The sequence below is a fragment of the Colobus angolensis genome, unplaced genomic scaffold (assembly GCF_000951035.1).
Source record: "Colobus angolensis palliatus isolate OR3802 unplaced genomic scaffold, Cang.pa_1.0 Scaffold180, whole genome shotgun sequence".
NCBI lineage: Eukaryota > Metazoa > Chordata > Mammalia > Primates > Cercopithecidae > Colobus > Colobus angolensis.
This window is the reverse complement of record NW_012114933.1, coordinates 288,134-307,279: the sequence shown is the minus strand read 5'-3', so window position 1 is coordinate 307,279 and position 19,146 is coordinate 288,134. Positions and strand designations below refer to the sequence as shown.

At 37.0% G+C, this 19,146-nt stretch overlaps 1 protein-coding gene across 3 annotated transcripts in view; it reads left to right on the top strand.

Moving 5' to 3' along the window:
• Window positions 1-19,146, top strand: part of EMB (embigin) — a 59,345-nt gene that overhangs the window by 10,835 nt on the left and 29,364 nt on the right. Inside the window, exons 1-2 of one of the 3 annotated variants that reach the window (XM_011939334.1) lie at window positions 1,781-2,041; window positions 2,272-2,355. The exons of 1 other annotated variant lie outside the window; for it this stretch is intronic. In XM_011939334.1, coding sequence (XP_011794724.1) covers window positions 2,307-2,355 — 49 coding nt within the window. In that variant the 5' untranslated portion in view covers window positions 1,781-2,041; window positions 2,272-2,306. Of the gene's footprint in view, window positions 1-1,780; window positions 2,042-2,271; window positions 2,356-19,146 lie in introns of those variants that run through there. One more of the 3 variants, XM_011939332.1, reaches the window with a different exon arrangement.

The following is a 19,146-nucleotide window of genomic DNA, read 5'->3' as shown; positions in this document are numbered from 1 at the left end:
CTTTAGGGACCAAGTTTGCCCAGCTTCATATTCCCCATCAGTACCAAGTGTGCATCAGATATTGTGTATCTTCACTTACTTAAGTGGAATAGGAATAAGAATGACAGAACACATTTTTTCTTTAGTGTATGTCACTCTTACTGATACTGTGAACAATAATAATAAATGATGCTGGAAATCTCAAAAAGGTTAAAGAGTATAGTAAGAACCCTTAAGATTGTATTCTGCTCTGTAGTGGAGGTATCCCTGGGGAGGAAAGCAAAGATACCAAAGCTTACATTTTGCAGGCTTCACAGAACAGATGATATAGTAGAATAGCTGTTTCCTTCTCATCCACCCCCACCTGGCTTCCTGTCCGTAAGTGAGTATCGTCTGCCTTGATCTTCCTGAAATATTTTGTCTTTAATATAACTTCTAAGTATGCTAGCCCCAAGAATGGAAACAAGGAATTTTCATTAGGAAAATAACATTTATGGGAGCCTTTCTTTTAAGCAGTGTGTATGTGTGTGTTTGTGTGTGTGTGTGTGTGTGTGTCAGAGAGAGTTGGGAAGGGTGGGAGGGAAGTGGAAGAGAGAGAAGGGGGAAAAGACAGAGGGAGGGTAATGGGAGGAGAGGGAGAATATGGATATGAATATGAATGAATGAATGAGTGAATGAATGAATGAATGAATGAATGACTACTAGATGTGACTGGAGGAAAGGTCTTGTATACTTGATAGCCCAGTGAGAAACTCCGTACATATTTTCCTATGTAATCATTGTGAGAGGGTAGTCAGATTTAATACGTTATTTAAGGACTTTTTTTCTTCTTTTTTGAAAGTATTATAAGTTCCGAGATACATGTGCAGAATGTGCAGGTTTGTTACATAGGTATACATGTGCTATGGTGGTTTAGGAAGTGCATTAAACTTCCAGAGCTGTTTTAGAGGTGATTAAACCTTAGGAACACAGCCTGTTGGAGAGTTAGGTTCTGCCAGGTACGTTATTTTATTAGACAATATTGTAAAAGCCGTGTTTTAAAGCTAAAGTAACGAAAGGGATCACCAACTTTGATTACATCTTTCATACATATAAGAAAATGAAAGAACTGGAAATCTAATATTGTACTAGAAATAACTTTCTGAACAGATTATTTTTAAAAAGTGCAATAAAAATGGCTCAGGTTTCATTTAAATTGAATGGGATTTAATTTAAATAATGCTGCCAAATTTACAATAATAAGCCTTTTTTCCACCTTCTCTGACTTGTTTGATACATTTGAGTGGTTTCTTGGAAGGTAAAGTCTGGTACTCTAAAATAAAAGGAACATTAGGCCATGTTGTCAGCCGGGAGCGGTGGCTTACGTCTGTAATCCCAGCGCTTTGGAAGGCTGAGGCGGGCGGATCATGAGGTTAAGAGAATGAGACCATCCTGGCCAACATGATGAAACCCTGTCTCTACAAAAATTGCAAAAATTAGCTGGGTGTGGTGGTGGGCGCCTATAGTCCTAGCTACTCGGGAGGCTGAGGTAGGAGAATCGCTTGAACTGGGGAGGCGGAGGTTGCAGAGATCCGAGACCACGCCACTGCACTCCAGCCTGAGCGACAGAGTGAGACTGTGTCTCAAAAATAAAATAATAATAATAATAATAAAATAAATAAAGTAACTTCGAGGAGAGTGCGAGAGGTGGAAATAGAAACCTTGTTTCTTTAATGAAAGTTCAAAAAGAGAGAGAAGTGACAGAGGCAGAGGAAACTGAAAGTCAGGTGATAGAGGGCATGCCTCTTGGTAACGGTAGCTGGAAAACAAATAGCAACCCAAAGTGGCCTGTCAGCCATTTTATCTTCTCTGTTCCCTGAAGCCCAATTTTATTTTTAAATTTCCTTTATTAAGGTCTGCCTGTCGCTCTTCTTTCATCTTCTCTCTCTGCCTCTTCATGTCTTTCCATTTTCCGGTGCTCTCATATAATTCTTTGTTATCTTCAGTTTTTTTATGTTTTGTAAAGAAACTATAATAGTATAATAAAAATGGAAGGCGTTATTTAAAAAAAAAGCCATCTGATGTAAGTCAGTAGGGATTTTTAGGTTAAAAAAGAAAAAAAATCAGAAAATTTTTTCACATTTAATAGTCTAATATATCTCTAAATGTCTTTGAAGTATGTAAGACTTTGAGCTTTCTGAAAACACAGTTTTTCATTAATAGTTCTCAACAGTATTTTAGCTGTTGCAAAGTAGTTTTTAGATAGTCATTTACTCTTGGTAAGAGTGTAATCACGTGTTCTTTCTCTTATAGATTCGCCTTTTACAAGTCTACCTCTCAGAGAAGAAATGATGGCAAATAACTTTTCCTCGGAGAGTCATAACATATCACTGACTGGTAAATGTATCATGTTTCAAATAAGGCATTCCAAAATAAGGGTTTAAGCAATTTTTCTTAAACAAAGCTGCTGCTTTTTGCTTTGTGAAGTGGTAATCCCTGTTCCTGGCCTGGTGGGAAAAACATACCAGTAGTGTGCTGGGAATCTCATGTGGTGAGGATGTTTTACTGGGGGCGCACAAAGGAGGAAAATATTCCAGACATGCTAGGGCTAAGAATGGTTCCCCAGAAAATGGATACCTGAGAAAAGGGAGAATCAATTTTGATTTGCAGATACTCTTATGTTTTCATTAATTCCTGCTGGTACATCCATTACATCACTCTAGGTCAAGAAGAGAATTTGTGTACCTGTTGGAAGACCTTTAGCCAGAGAAAGTAAAGATGATATCAAATGAGTCACTGTGCTAAGGAGAAGCAAGAAAGGAACTCCAAAATTAAACCCAGCCCTGCTTTCTCTGCTTTTTCTTTCACAGTTTTGGATTCCATGTTTCCAAAGTAATCTCAGTCTTTTAAATTCCTAAGAGTGATTAATCTGGTTTAGGAACAATATTAAAATTGTATAATTAGAATTTAAAACATCACACACCTAGCGATTAAATCAATAGTTAGGTTTTTCCAAATACACATCTAGTTTTTAACTGTCCTCTAGTCTTATGAACTGTTTCTCTCTTTCTGTTTAATATGAATAGAAAGTGTGTGTTTGTGCGTACCTGTCTGTTTTCAAATCTGATAACAATGGAATCTTTGCATTGAGCTTTTTGGGGGAGCATTTTTGTAACTTTGTACAGCTTTTGTTTGTTCCCAAATGTCCCCATTCAAATGTATGGAGTTCATTATTGTAAAAAATAATTATTATAATTTTCCTATGTTCTTTTACTTTTTGCACGTTCTAGTTGTTGGTTGCCTCTGTTATGATGAAATGTTTCTTTAAGAGACTCATGTGAGAAAGCAGTTTGCACATTCTTTAACCAGCGTGGCAATGTTGGCAGGAGGGCACCCCTTACTCAACCAGTACAGCTGGGGCCTGGAAACAAAACGGTCAATGCTCAGGGCAGGAACAAAAAAATGGACTTTTTAATTGTTACCAGGCTGGTTATTTACTTACTTAACCTGTTTGGAGGGTTTAACTCCTATTCTTTTATTCTAAATAGTGCTATTTAAAGCTGTATTCCCACTGTTATAAAGAGACTAATTGTTTGCCATTATCCATTACTTACTTCTGTCTTGGCTTGATTAAACTTTAGTCTGTCCTTTTTCTTCCTTACAGACCCCTGAAACGTGGCTTGCCCTAATTCTGAGCAAGCATTAAAATGAAGAACATCTTGAGAATTGGCTGACTGCAGCCCAGTCATGCTGTCTGTGTACACTCTTTCATTTGCCCAATTTCCCTAAAAAGTTCTTGCTTCATTGCTTATCCCATATTAAAAAATAACCTTTTTCTGTTTACTTTTGGGAGGCTTGCAGATCTTAAGTTTGGAGCTTTTTCTCTATTGCAATAGTCTTTTATAAAATAATGTCTTCAGTCTGGGCATGGTGGCTCACATCTGTAATCCCAGCACTTTGAGAGGCCAGGGCGGGTGGTTCACTTGATGTCAGGAGTTCAAGACCAGCCTGGCCAACATGGCAAAACCTTGTCTCTACTGAAAATACAAAAATTAGCTGGGCATGGTAGCGGACGCCTGTAGTCCCAGCTACTTGGGAGGCTGAGACAGGAGAATAGCTTGAACCCAGGAGTTGGAGTTTTCAGTGAGCTGAAGTTGAGCCACTGCACTCCAGCCTGGGGAACAGAGTGAGACTCTGTCAAATAATAATAATAATAAAACTAATGTCTTCGTTTTAAGTTTGGATTTGTTTTTGACAAAAGAAAAGATTTGACATCAATTTAGAAACATTAGATCTCAGAGTTGGGCACTGAATGGTTAAATTTCCATGTAGGTTGTTGCTCTAGTTGCCTTCCCATCAAAAAGTTTGGTTTTAGAAGCTACCTTTACTGAACTATGGAATTTAAATTTGAAGATACATTTCTAATTTTTAGTGTCAATGTAAAATAAAAATATCGAGATGAATCTCTAAACAAAATGTTCTGTTTGGTAGAACAGAATTGGAGTTCAGGGCATACACAGAGAGTAGAATGGTCTTCAGTATGACTGAAAAACAAAGAGAAGCTTAGAGGTTTTATTAGAGAGAAATGTTATATATTGTTTTGGAAGAAAACTCATTATTAGCAGTAACAAAGTTTTTGGGAGCTTACAAGCTCTGACTGGTGAGTGATGGAGGTCGGTAAATTAGTCTTAGAGTCATGGTGGTTTGTTTCAGAAGCTGCTAGGTAAAACTGGTTTTAAAGTTCTGCCAGGTCATTTCAGCAGCTGGCTTGCAGTATTAGCCCCAGGCAGGTGCTTTGTGTCCCAAGTGTTTTTGTTTTTTTTTTTTTCCATTATTACCGGGTCTCTGGTCTAATTTAGTTGACTATGACAAGGTAACTCCAATTCCTGATTATCAAATTTCACCTTATCAACCATAGACCTTCTTCATACTGTTGTTAAGATTTTTAACTTACTGTTTGTAAATAGAGTGTTTTCATCTTTTTATAATGTTGTTTGATATGTATCAATATTAATTTTGTCATTATTCGTGTTTGTCTATAAACAATAGTTACGACATTTCTATGTTGTTACTTATTATTTTCTCTTTCCCTCTGGCCATTGTTGAAGTTAATCTCTCTGTTAGGATAAAATGTTTCTTGTAGAGAGATTCAAATACAATAACGTTAATTGCAAATTTTGGACCAGAAAGATTTTGGTCTGGCTCTTTACATACATACTTATTCAGAGATTCTTGAGACTGGAAAACATATGGATTCTTGTGTCCGGGAGAATGAAAACATGGCCTTTGATTCGTAAAAGCTTAGTTGTTTACTTATTTTAATATTTTTAAAATATTGCTAATTATTTACTTAACAAACTCATGATGTTGACTATGTACCATGTTTGTATTTCTAAATAACTTAATTCTTATAACAGCTCAATGAGTTGGGTACTGTTACTATTTGTAATTTGCAGGTGAGGAAAGAGAGGCACAAAGAGACGAAGTGAACTGACCAGGATCACAGTTCCTGAGTTGGAGCTTAGAGCCTACAGTTTTAAATGCAGGCAGCTTGGTGCCCAGTCTGTGCTGTTAACCATTATGCTTTGCAGCCTTTCTTAATGCCCAGTTACTTGTTTCGTTTAACAGCATTATTAAATCAATTATATTTATTTTAAGAAGAATGACATTAGTTTTGAAATGATGTAGTAAACTACGAAAATAAAGCTATTTTCTAGGTTTATTGCTATTTCTAGGTTTATTAAGTACTAAAGCTATTGCTTTATTTATTTATTTATTTTTTTTTGAGACGGAGTCTCGCTCTGTTGCCTGGGCTGGAGTGCAGTGGCCGGATCTCAGCTCACTGCAAGCTCCGCCTCCCGGGTTTACGCCATTCTCCTGCCTCGGCCTCCCAGTAGCTGGGACTACAGGCGCCTGCCACCTCGCCCGGCTAGTTTTTTTTTTTTGTATTTTTTAGTAGAGACGGGATTTCACCGTGTTAGCCAGGATGGTCTCGATCTCCTGACCTCGTGATCCGCCCGTCTCGGCCTCCCAAAGTGCTGGGATTACAGGCTTGAGCCACCGCGCCCGGCCTGGCTATTGCTTTATAAGTTGCATTTGCTGCCTGCAATTCCAGCACTTTGGGAGGCCGGGACAGGCGATCACCTGAGGCCAGGAGTTCGAGACCAGCCTGGCCAACATAGCGAAACACTGTCTTTACTAAAAATACAAAAATTAGCCAAGTGTGGTGGCAGGCACTTGTATTCCCTTCTACCTGGGAGGCTGAGGCAGGAGAATCACTTGAACCTGGGAGGCGGAGGTTGCAGCGAGCTGAGGTTGCACCACTGTACTCCAACCTGGGTGACAGAACAAGAGTCCATCTTCCCTGCCCCCCAGAAAAAAAGAAATTGCACTTGCTTAATCTTAAATTTGTGAAAGTAATTGACTTGACTGAAACTAAAAGTATTTTTTCTGCTCTCAGGGGTTTTAAAACAGATCTTTTTATAATGGACTATTTTTATATCACTGTACTTAATTTTTGAATGTCCATAGTATTTGGAATTCATTATGTTGTTTGTATTACCACCATATATTTTTATTTTTGCTTTTTTCCTCTCTGCATGTTAGTGTTTAGTTTCTCAATCCGTGTGTTATAATTTAACGGAAGAGATTGAAATAAAAATAAACAGCTGACAGTTTCCTTGACCAACTTGTTAACGTTGGAATCAGGTCTTCTGTGATGACCCAGTGGAACATTTTATTTACATGTTGAGATGTGAGCAGCTGTCCCACAAGGTCCTTGTGAGGCAAGGAGGTAATATAAGCAGACATTAGAGGTGCAGATGTGCAAATTAAGGCACAATGTAAGATTCAGGAAGATTAGTCAAGATAAGGAAAGACAATCACATAGTCTAAATCTAGGCCAGCAAGAGGTCTAGGTTAGGACTACCCAGATTCTAGGGGCAGGTGATTGATAAGATTGAGAAGAAGAAAATAAGTGAAAATACTTCATTGCAGAAAGGATTCTAGCATGACTCCAATGCTGCAAATGTTATGATATTTTTCAAAGGCACTCGTCCAACCTGATATGTAGACTGTTGATGTAGAGAGAAAAAAATTGAGACCTAACATTCATAGAGAGTCAGAGAAAGCAAAGATGGAAGAGGGATCTACCCATAGCACAACACAAGTGGCAGTGGCTGTGATCAACTTTTGTTCTATATCAGGTGTTTGTTTTTGTTTTTGTTTTTATTGACAGAGGTATTGATGTTTGGGGCTGGATGATTCTTGGTTGTTGGAGGTTGTTTGCAGAATTGTAGGCTGTTTAACAGCGTTCCTAGCCATTGCCCACTAGATGTGAGTAGCACCTGCTAAGTTATGACAGCTGGATATGTCTCCAGATACTGCCAAACATTCCCTGGGGGACAAAATTTTCCCCATTTGAAAATTACTTCCACTGTTCTACACGTTAAAAATGACAGCCCTGCACATGTTTCCCATCCGTTTATTGTGAGAGTACACATGATTTAATAATATTGTGATTAACATTTAGGAAAGAATCTCACCATAAAGTTAGATGATGGTGCTGAATCTCAGGCACAGGACCTCACACTCTGTAAGTGGAACCTGTCTCTTCCTTCCCCCCACTGGTGTTCAAGTCCTTCCTCTCTTTAAGAATGGAGCCAAGAGCCCATCTTCAATAAAGCACATAGCAGAGAAGCACATATGTTCCTGCTTCTCTGATATGTATTTACTGTATTTTTGTCAATTTTTAATTCTGTAAGTAAAAATGAGTTCTGTTTTGAAAATATTAAAACATTATTTTCAACATTAGAGTAAATTGGAGAATCTGAAAACCCTCCTGCCACACCTAAACATTCTTTTAAATATATGGCTATCTACACAGAAGTGAAGAAGTTTCTACAGATCAAAATTGGTGATCAGGGCATGAAGCCCGTTAACTGAATATTGTGTTAGGTTTCCTGTGTTTGTTGCCAAGATACGTGAGTTTTAAGAGCTACAAAAATATAGAAAACAAGGCCTTGAGTTCATGCAAGGAGGAAAGTTGGACCTGAAAACCCGCAGAAAACTATCATTCCTAGTCTGTAAATGTAGGGAAAGGTTTGATTTAGGGAAGAAAATCAGCCAACAGCACAAGATGACAAGTTGACTTCTTTCTTTTAAAGTTTTGTTAGGCATTTAAACCAAAAGATTTCCAGTGTTATCTGCTAACTAAAAATAATATGAATAAAAATAATTTTAAAACAAGAAACCTCCAAACCCCCAAAGATTTCCCTTGTTATTTAAAGACATGGGCATGTCCTCAACACAGTTTAAATTGCAAATTTACATTACCTGCGTTATACTGTACAGGAGCCTCCGAGCTGAGAAATAACACAAAAATGACCTTGCCAGGTAGTACTTCCACAGGGAAGCAATTAAAAACCCTCTGTGGAGGAATGTGTTGTCCATCCCGGTGACATAATCCCTGCTGTTACATGTCTCAACATATCACAAAACAAAAATATAAAAAACAAACACAGTCTCTAACAGAGCTAAGGAGAGGTAGGATTAGACATTCTAGAGCTTCAGATTATAGAAATACTAGGTAGAGAAATAAAAGAAATATTAAAAACATGAGAATGAATATTATACTGTTTTTTAAAAAGACAAAGCAGGTTTGAAAAATATCCAAGTAGAACTTCAGGAAGTGAAATAAAAAACTTGACTGATGAAGTTCAAGTCTCATTGAATTACTGCCATTTCTATCTCTGTTCTCTCTCCTCTTTTCCAATGGTAAACTCTGTTCAATGTGTTTCTTTCCCATGCTGAGTGTGGGTGTGTGTGTATGTGTGCATCTATAAAAACTATGTAGTATTGTTTGTATTCTTTAGTTTCTTTGTATTCTTTAGTATTAGTCCATATATATAGTTCTGAAAATTGATTTTTGTCATTCAACATTAGTTTTTGGAGATCTAGTCATATTGCATATGAATCTAGCTTTTTTTTTTTTTAACTTGTATGCACAGTATAAATACACCAGCTTACTTAGAAGTTTTTTTCCTAATGGACCCTAGTTGACTAATATATTTTTGCTGTAAACCATGTAGCAAGGGACACCCTACATATATCTCTCTGGGCATAATTGTGAATGTTTTCTCTATGATAACTACCACAAAGTAGAATTGCTCAGTGAGAAATTATGTATATCTTTATTTTATCGTATACTTCCAGATTGTCCTTCAAAACATCTTGACAGTTGACGCCTTCCCCTGACCCACATAGTAGGCTTATATTTTATGTTTTGAATTAATTTAAATGAGGTAGGCATAAATTTTGGATACTGAATTTTTACTTTTTATAGAAGTTGCAAATATTTTTTCCCACTTGTCTTTAAAGTTTTATGTGGTGTTTTTTAATTGGGAAGAAGTTTCATTATGTGTTTCCTCCTATTATTTGCATACTTTTCCACTTTTCACTTTTTAACCCATTTATGATACAGTTTTATGTTTTGTATGTCAGAAGGAACTAATTTTGACAGAAGGTTACTATTTTGTGCTGTTAGCCAGCATCTCAACGCTTTTAACTGAATAGTTCTCCTTTTCCTGATAACTTTGAAATAGCACTCTAATCATATCTCAGTTCCCAATTTCTTTTTTCTTTTCAGAGTAATTAAAGTGCTTCCCAAAGTAAGAAGTACATTTTACTTTGTAACCTAATGCACCAATTGCATTTTCACACACATATGAAACAAAATATTCATCAAATAACACTTACCCCTAATAGGTTTGTTATGCTCTGAAATTTCTCTTTTACTCCAATCCATTAAAAAACAAATCTGGTTATAACTGTGAAATTGATTTCCTGATCCACTAATAGATTTTGACTTGCAGTTTGAAAAGTTTTGCCTATTTTATTTCATTGATTTATTGGTATTTTATCACATCATTAACATGTTAGTATTATTTTTTAAAACATTGTATCTTTTTATCTCTGTTCTTTTAAAAAAACAGATTTTCTTTCTTGGACTTTCATTCTTTCACATGCACTTCTTAAAATTGGGTTCTGTAAAAAGTACTTTTGGAATTATTTATGCTTGACTTATATGTCCCCTGCTAGATTAATAATTTTTGTATCACATATAGCATGTAAAAGTACTAAACAAATTTGTTTTGGCCAATGGATGAGTCAACTGTGTGAGACAAGAACTTCATATGCATTTCTTGCATATCCTCTAAAGTACTTTCTGCCTAGAATTCCTCATATAAATCATGAGGCAGAATTTTAATATGCTTGAACCTTCAGTCTAAGGCAAGGTGCGTTATCTGTCTAAAGAAGTGATTTGTGTTTTAAATATGATCTTCCAGGAGCTACAACCACAAATTTATTGAAAGCCTGGTTTACAGTGGTGAACATGACAGACTTCCCTTTCTCCCCTCCTCCCCACATGTCATACAGTATATGTTTCAGTGGGAGAGGCAATGAATAAGTAAGTAAACAAATTAATATGAAAAGTGAAACCAGATGGTGCCAAATGCTAGGAAGTATATAAAGGAAGTGTGATAGAGTCTGTTGTTAGCAGTGTTGTAAGGTTAGAGGAGCCCTTTCTGCAAAGGAGGCATGTGACCTGAGACAGTCACTTGAGGTGTGTACAAAATGTATGTACTGACTCTCTGAGTGTCTGCATGGTTAGCACCGTAGAAGTTGATACTATGAAACATAAACCATTGTTATAAGACTTATTCTCAAGGACTGGCATCAGGGTGTAAACACTTGCAGTTTGGAGAAATTCATTGCCATGGTAGCGGGCCATGCTTTCAGTTTACATTAGGTATTTATGACCCCTTATCTTGATCTGGTGTGTACTGAGGCTTGTGTTTACCTTTCCTTTGATGAAACCTAGTTACTTTTATTGTATTTTATTTTTTAGATTCTGGGGTACATGTGCAGGATGTGCAGGTTTGTTACGTAGGTAAACGTGTGCCATGGTAGTTTGCTGCACCTATCAATCCATCACTTAGGCAGTAAGCCCAGCATGCATTAGCTCTTTTCCCTAATGCTCTGCACCCCCTGCCCTCCCTTGACAGGCCCCAGTGTGTGTTGTTCCCCTCCCTGTGTCCATGTGTTCTTATTGTTCAGCTCCCACTTATAAGTGAGAATATGTGGTGTTTGGTTTTCTGTTCCTGTGTTAGTTTGCTGAGGATAATGGCTTCCAGCTTCATCCATGCCCTGCAAAGGACATGATTTTGTTCCTTTTTTATGGCTGCATAGTATTCTGTGGTGTATATGCACCACATTTTCTTTATCCAGTCTATCATTGATGGGCATTTGGGTTAATTCTACGTCTTTGCTATTGTGAATAGTGCTGCAATGAACATATGTGTGCATGTGTCACTTTTAAATCCACATTTTCTTTATCCAGTCTGTCATTAATGGGCATTTGGGTTAATTCTACCTCTTTGCTATTGTGAATAGTGCTGCAATGAACATATGTGTGCATGTGTCACTTTTAAATTCTTTGTTCCTTGAGATGTAACCATGATGGGTAAAGAAGATAAAGGGATGAAGAGGCCAATCTTGAATGCTTTCCATACCCTTTCCAGTCTTCACTAATTGTAGCAACATTTTTTTGTCAGTTTTATACAGTTATCTGTGTGTGTGTGTGTGTGTGTGTGTATAGTTGGGGATTCTGCTTAAGTTTTCCTCTGATTTATTTCTGAAACAATTCTGCTACTAAAATAATTTTGAAATCCATTAGAATAATCCATTTCAAAATTTAAATGTTTCTTGTACCGGGGAATCAAATGATATGACATTGTCATTTGCTGTTCCTTTCTTCCATTATATTGAAGTGGATATGTGAAAAATGTTTCAAAATAAATGAAAGCTTTTTATCAGGGTAGAGAAGGCAGAAATTAGAAGTAAAGATCGGAGGCAAGTTGTTATGGGTTGAGATGATTTTGATTTGTAAATGTAGAAGAGATGGAAAAAATACTAAAGTGTGATTTATAGCTCCAAGAACAAAAGGTCAGGACTGTACATGGAGGGGAGCATACAGGGCCGGGGACTGACTGTTCTGAGTCCTGGACTGCTACCTCAGCCTGGATCTTGTCCCCTATGTAACCTCAGGTATTGCCTTTCAGATGTACTGAACTGGTACTATGATTACCACTTTGTAGAATTTATTCTGGGGACCAAATATTATCATATGTTCTAGATATTTGTGAGCTGTCACGTGACATCAGTGCTATGAAATTTTAATCAAATGGAAGGAGTGCATAAATGAAGTATCTAGTGTAAATCTTGATAGGTGTATATGGATTAGGTTAATGATCTCAAGCCCAGAAACGATCTATAGCCAGTTAAGCAGGAAATAATTTATTGAATAAAGGATTTTGGCTAGCAGAATTGATGAGAAAACTGGAAATCAAGTTCTGGCAATGCCAGGGACCTCAGGATGACAGACAGCAAGGATTACTGGAAGAGTCTGCTTGAGATATTTCTGCTGGCACTGGACTCTTGATACTAGGGCCTAGAATAAAGGCATGTAATATATTTTTAGTAAAATTGTTGAACAGGTGGATACATGAAAAGCACATGGTAGGTGTTCAGTAAATAAGTGTTAAATGAGTGATTGAAGGAATAATGAGGCACAATCACTGCTAGACACTTGCCATTGCTATTGTGATTAATTTCTCAGTTCTGCCTAGGTCCTTAACTCCCTCCCTTTAACTTTAAAGCCCTGAGTAGGAGATTATAATTAAAGGGGCCAAACCCTAGTGCTCAGCTGGGCAGAGAGAAGAAATACCTGTTCTTAGGTTTCTGCAGTGAGTGAGTACTTTGCCTGTCACCAAAGCTTACACTGATGGGAAGGGTGTTCGGATTCTGGTTGTCCAAAAATATGATCAATAGCCCCCACTATAGTGTTGGATGAACTTCCTGTTAATTATTTGGAAACAGTGGCAACAAATGTATTTGGTTACTAGAACAATGTAACCATTTACTATAGTTTTCCTGTAACTGATGTAAACAATAGTTGCAGTGTTGTTCTCTATGTTGTAGAAAAATATATTTAATTATTGGATTATTACCCATTGTTATTGTCTCAAATTAAGTACTACATTGTTGAAACAAGAGACATGCAATTCTGGAATTCAAGTAGAATTGTTTTTGTTTTTCTTTGAAATGACATTAAATCAGTTTAGAAAGTAGAGAAATAACCATTACATGCCTTAATTTCTGTTACTAATTGAAGTGGAGGAAAACAGTGACTAATAGAAGCTTTGTTTAGTAAAATTCAACTAGCATCTCCTCTTAGATAATTTTAAATCTTTGATGAATTATTTTGGAAAACCTGGCTTCATTTGTATAGAAGCCATTCACATTTTCTGGTATTTCTCTTTCTTTTGAGGATGTCTGTGTAAAAAAAAAAAAATCTAAAAGTTTGAAAATAGGCTCAGCTCATATAACGCCAGCCACGTAGTTCATAGGTCTTGAGGGAGTCTCCAGGGAGTACTTGGAGATTTTATATAGATATAAAAAAGTGTATCAAAGTATATGTGTACTACATTTTACTCAAGTTGGGTTTATGTAATTTCAGGCTTCTCTGTGCACATTGGTGATTTCACATTTTAAGTTTATGGGATTCAGGAGGCACATGTGTTTTAGGTTGTATCACATTGGTATGGCACTAATCAGATGGCATGTAAATAACTTGTTGATAGGATCACTTAATAAACTGTCATGATTTTTCAATCAATATGAGACTTAATTTGGGAGAGAGGTGAAATTATAAGAATCAAGGGAATAGTATTATGTTTTATAAATTTTGGATATAAACTTTGAGAATTTTATTCTTATTCAGAGGAATTATAAGTTAACTCTGTATGTTTGAGACGCACAACATTAATAATAAAAATAAGATCCATTGTATAATTTTTATATAGGGGTGTTGGCCCCATGTTAGTGTGGCCTTCTGTTTCTGTAAGGATTCTGGATGTTTAATAGACATTTTGGGTTGCATCATGAAGCCTTACTGACTTTTATGGTGAAATTGTTACAGGGCAGGTGAATCCCAACATTGGGGTTTAGCCAGAGAAGGTTGGCTCAGGAAAGAATTAAAGAGTGAGCTGATGGTAGAAAAAAGCGGCTTTATTGAGACAGGGGTGTTACAGCTCTGTGACTTCTCCTTCAGAGCAGGGATACACCCTGGGCAGTGTGTCATGAGTAGCAGCTCAGGGGCAGTTCTGCAGCCACGTTTATACCACTTTTAATTATGTGCCAATTCAGGGGCAGGCTATTCAGAAATTTCTAGAAAACAGGAGGTAACTTCTGGGTCATTGCCATGGAAAGGGATGGTAACTTCTGGCTGTAGCCATGGCAATGGTAAACTGTCAGGGTGCTGGTGGGTGTGTCTTGTGGAGAGGAGCTTTCGATGTCTCTCCCTTGTTTCTGTCAGTTTTCAGTCTGGTCCAGAGTCACATTCCACCTCCTACCTCATTATGAATAATGAAAAGTCAGGCTGATGGGGCTCTGTGTTTTCTATCTTAGCTTCTATCAGAGTTGTCCCATCTAATCCGTTGTATATATCACAGTTCGCTTAACTGTTTTTAGTAAGAGTTTCTGTCTTTAAAGCATGTTTGGAAACACTATCCTATGCAATAAATTTTAATTGGCTTCTTCCATATTTTCTTTTTCTTAATAAAGAACAAAGCAGACTTTTATTTGTAGTGAAATGGTTTAAAAGATTGGGTCCTGAATAGACCCAAGAAAATCTAAATGTCATTTCTCTGAAGACTGCAAATGTTATCTATGAAAATAAGAAATTATTTAGACAGGTATAAATTACTATATGGTTTTAAGAACAGTCTTAAAAATATGTTTCAGAAACAAATTGCTATCATTTTAGAAATGCAGATGTCATAGATGTTTTTGCAGCACTCTAAAGTGGCAAAAATGCATTGCAGTTGTGCAGTATTAAGGAAGTTGAAACATTGTCGACTGAGCTCACATTAGTTTGTTGGCTAACCACAAAATATGTAAAAAGGTAGAGCTTTTTGCATGTTTTTGATGCTGTGATTTCTTGACAGGAAGGAAAGCAAACTGCAGAAACAGCAAACTGCAGAAGCACCTGCAAAGTATTATAGGGAACAGTGAGACAACGGTTAGGGCTTGGAGGATGGCCTACCAATAAGAAAAGCTGCATTGCATTTTAAGTTATGTAAAACTGTGTTTAGTTGAAAATGTGTATTTTAAAAATATTTTGATTGCACTGTTCATTTATCATCACATTCACATTGGTATATAGCTACACTGTACATTAATCTTCTATTAATATTTTCTTTTATTTAAAATCTTGGTTCAACAGTTTAAAGGTGATGAAGTTAATTCCACTGTAATGAGAATTTAATACGTTTGAGAGTTGGTATAGTCTGTTGGTTATCACAATCTGGACTCAGGCATACCTAAATCTAAGATTCAGTGTTGCCTTTTCTTGATGTGTGATCTTAGACAAGACAGGCATCCTCTCTTTGCCTCATTTCTAAAGTTGGAATGGTAACAGTGATACTTACCTCATAAAGCTGTTGTGAAGATTAAATGATTTAATCAACATATAACCCTTAGCACCATATATGATAGTTTTTATAATATTCCCCAGTGAGATAATGGTGAGAAGAAGTAAATGGGCATTTATTAATTGCTATATTATATTACTGTTGCATTTCTTATGATAGAACTTTCTACAATCTCATGAAATATGTATTTGCCTGCCTTACAAATAAGGAAATGGATGTCCAATACAAAGATACTTTGATTTGCAAATGCAAGGTATAGAATCAAGGCAGTTAAACAGTTTGAGTTTTGCTCAAATTGCTCCAACCAAAGGACAATTTTGGCTGGAGCAAGAGAAGCTGGCCAAGAGAAATTAGGTAATTTGCCTTGTCTTGGTGAAAGATAATGAAGGCCAATAATAGGAGGGTTGGATAAAACTGGACAAATTTGTTTGACATTTTAGCGGTAGAATCAACTAAATACTACTGCATGTGATTCAGTGTTGTAGGTCAGCACAAGGGAATATTAATGGATCTCTCTTGGATATTTGGAGTTTGAACTTCCCATGGGATATCCAGATTTAGATGCTCCATAGACAGCTGGAGCTATAAAATAAAAAAAAAAAAAAGACTTCAGTGGAGGTTCTAATTTTCCAAGTAAAGAGCAGTACGGTTAATAGTTGAATCCAACAAAGGAGTGCCAAATTGAGAAGTAAAGAGACCAGAGAGCAAAATCCTGATGGGCACCAACATTTGAAAGGTAGTTGGAATAATTTGGTGTGGCTAGCAAAATGTTTAAAATATACTAGGATAGTGAAATAGAGCACAGTAAAGGGAACTGCAAGGAATAAGGTAATCTTTGGCAATATATGTATTCTGGAGAGATCAAATGTTATTTTTCTTTTTGAGCATTAAATTCAATTCAGCAGTTTGCAGTCATACAAGCAGTTATTTCAAGTATGTGCTCACAAAGTGCTTCGCACAAGCTGTACTTCACTATCTGCAAACCTTGCACCTGGTCTTTGCTTATGGAAACATTTTGTAAAGTTTCAGATGTAATTAAAAGTGATAGAATTTTTGTGTGTGTGTGAGATAGGGCCCTGCTTTATCATCCTGCCTGGAGTGCAGTGGTGCCACCTTAGCTCACTGCAGCCTCAACTCTCGGGCTCAAAATATCCTCCCACCTCTGCCTACGACTAGATGGGACCAAAGGCATGCACTATGAAGCCTGGCTAATTTTTTCTTTTTTTTTTTTCAGAGATGAGGTCTCACCATGTTGCCCAGGCTGGCCTAGAACGCCTGTGCTCAAGCAATCCCACACACCTCAGCCTCCCAAATTACTGGGATTACAGGCGTGAACCACTGCACCTGACCATTTTATTTGAGTTGTATTATTTTTCTTTCTACATTTGGCTCTGCATAGTCCATTTAATCATACTATACTATTGTTGAGAATGAGAAGAGCTTGAGAAATTTGTTTGTATGATACACTACCGTCTTCCAAACACAACTCCTTCTCTTCCCCTTAAGAGTAATTACCACTCTTCTGATTTTTATGCAGCTACTTTCTTGTTTTTCTATGTTGTTTTATTACCCAGGTATGCATCCCTAAATATTACAGTTCAGTTTTGCTTTTCTTTTAATGGAATGTTTTGAGTATCTTATAATCTTCAGGTGCCCGAAACATAGCATCTGACATCCAATACAAAAACATCTCTCTCCCTTTTAAAATTTATGTATTGAAAAAACCAGGCTAGGTGCCGTGGCTCATGCCTGTAATCTCAGCACTTTGGGAAGCTGAGGCAGGCAGATCACGTGAGGTCAGGAGTTCAAGACTAGCATGGCCAACGTGGTGAAACCCCATCTCTACTAAAAATACAAAAAAATTAGCTAGGCTTGCTGGCGGGTGCCTGTAATCCCAGCTACTTGGGAGGCTAAGGCAGGAGAATCTCTTGAATCCGGGAGGTGGAGCTTGCAGCGAGCCAAGACAGCATCATTGCACTCCAGCCTAGGCAACAAGAACGAAACTGCATCTCAAGCAAACAAACAAAAAAGACAGAAAAAGAAAAAAAACAGATAATTTATTTTGTAGAATTTTCCCAGAATCTGGATTTGGTTGATGACTTTCATGAAATGTAGGTTAATGTGTTCTTCCATAATCCATATTTCCTGTAAACTGGGAATTGAATCCAGAGACTTAACCAGTTTGAAGAACCTCCTCCAGCACCTTTTTTGACAAGACTATATCCTAGGTAGTGGGGTATTCTTCCTCAAGAGAGACATAATTCTGTTTTTGAAATTATTGCCCCAGTTGATGCAAAATGCCTAGATCCATGATTTACTAGGGATCGCATCATCATTATGGTATATTTGTATGATTTCTTTTTTATTCATTTGCTGGAATTTTTCTATAAAGAGAACATTGACTTTCTCTACTGTTTGGTTAGCCAGTGATACAGTTAGTGTAGGACAAACAAGGTACATGCTGAATATTTTTTCTTTATTTGCCACTGTTCAAAATTAAAGTAAGCTTTTTTATGTTTTCCCTAAGTGTGTGTGTGTGTGTGTGTGTGTGTGTGTGTGTGTGTGTGTATTGTCGGAGAGTTAGTGGTTGGGAACCTGAGGGTTAAACTGAAGAAAGAAAAGACAAGTAGAGCCTCTTACTGCTCTTGTTCTAGTGCACCCCTTATTATTATTATTATTATTTTTTTACCAGTATCCCAGATTGGATACTGGTTAAAAAAAAAAAAAAAAAAAAAAAGAGCAAAAAGAGCTCATACTTATCTGCTGGGTCAGAGGTCCTGAAATCTCAGGCTTTGGCAATGGGGTTGGAGTGGAAGGGTGGGGAGTCCTAACCATTCCGTATTCCTTGCCAAACTGTCAGGGAGAAACTTTTTCTCTATAATTTCAGGCTCAGTGAATTAAACTGATAAAAGATAGATTAGCAAAACAAAAAACATACCTAATCACAGGTGGACAAAAGTTAGAAAAACATGTAGCTCAAAGGGGCAGTTAAAAGTAGAGGCTTATATACCATCTTAGTAGGGTAAGAAGAGGAGGAGAAAGGCCGCTTATGGAAAAACGAATGAGTTTTAGGAAAGATAAATGAGCCCTTTAGATAACAGGTGGAAGATATGATAGTTTTGTGACAGTGTCTGTTTAGGTGTGGTGTGAAGACTTCTCATCTTCAGTGATAAGAGTCCATTGTCCCTGTTGCTCCTAGGGAGGGGATTTATGATAATAGAGGTTTTTTGGAGTTCCTTTGAAAGGCTCTGCTTTTAGTCAGAGTAGCTATTTTAGGAACTCAAATGCCTTCTGCTCAAAATAATTTGTATGCTATCCTTGCATATTCAGGACCCCTTCAGTGTGTGTGTGTGTGTGTGTGTGTGTGTGTGTGGTGTGTGTGGTGTGTGTGTGTGTGTGTGTGTGGTGTGTGTGGTGTGTGTGTGTATTGTTTTCCTTTTAAGATAAACACTTCAACTTCCCTAAAGCTTCTCTAAGGGTTAGCTCCTTCTCTTCCCACCTATAGATGGGAAGAGAAATTGAGAACCTTTCAGACTACTTTTTAGGTACAAGTTTTAAAAATTTGCCAAGAGGGAAGGTCTAATGATGATCAGTCCAAAATAAATAAGATACCTATTTTGAAAGTCAAAAAAAA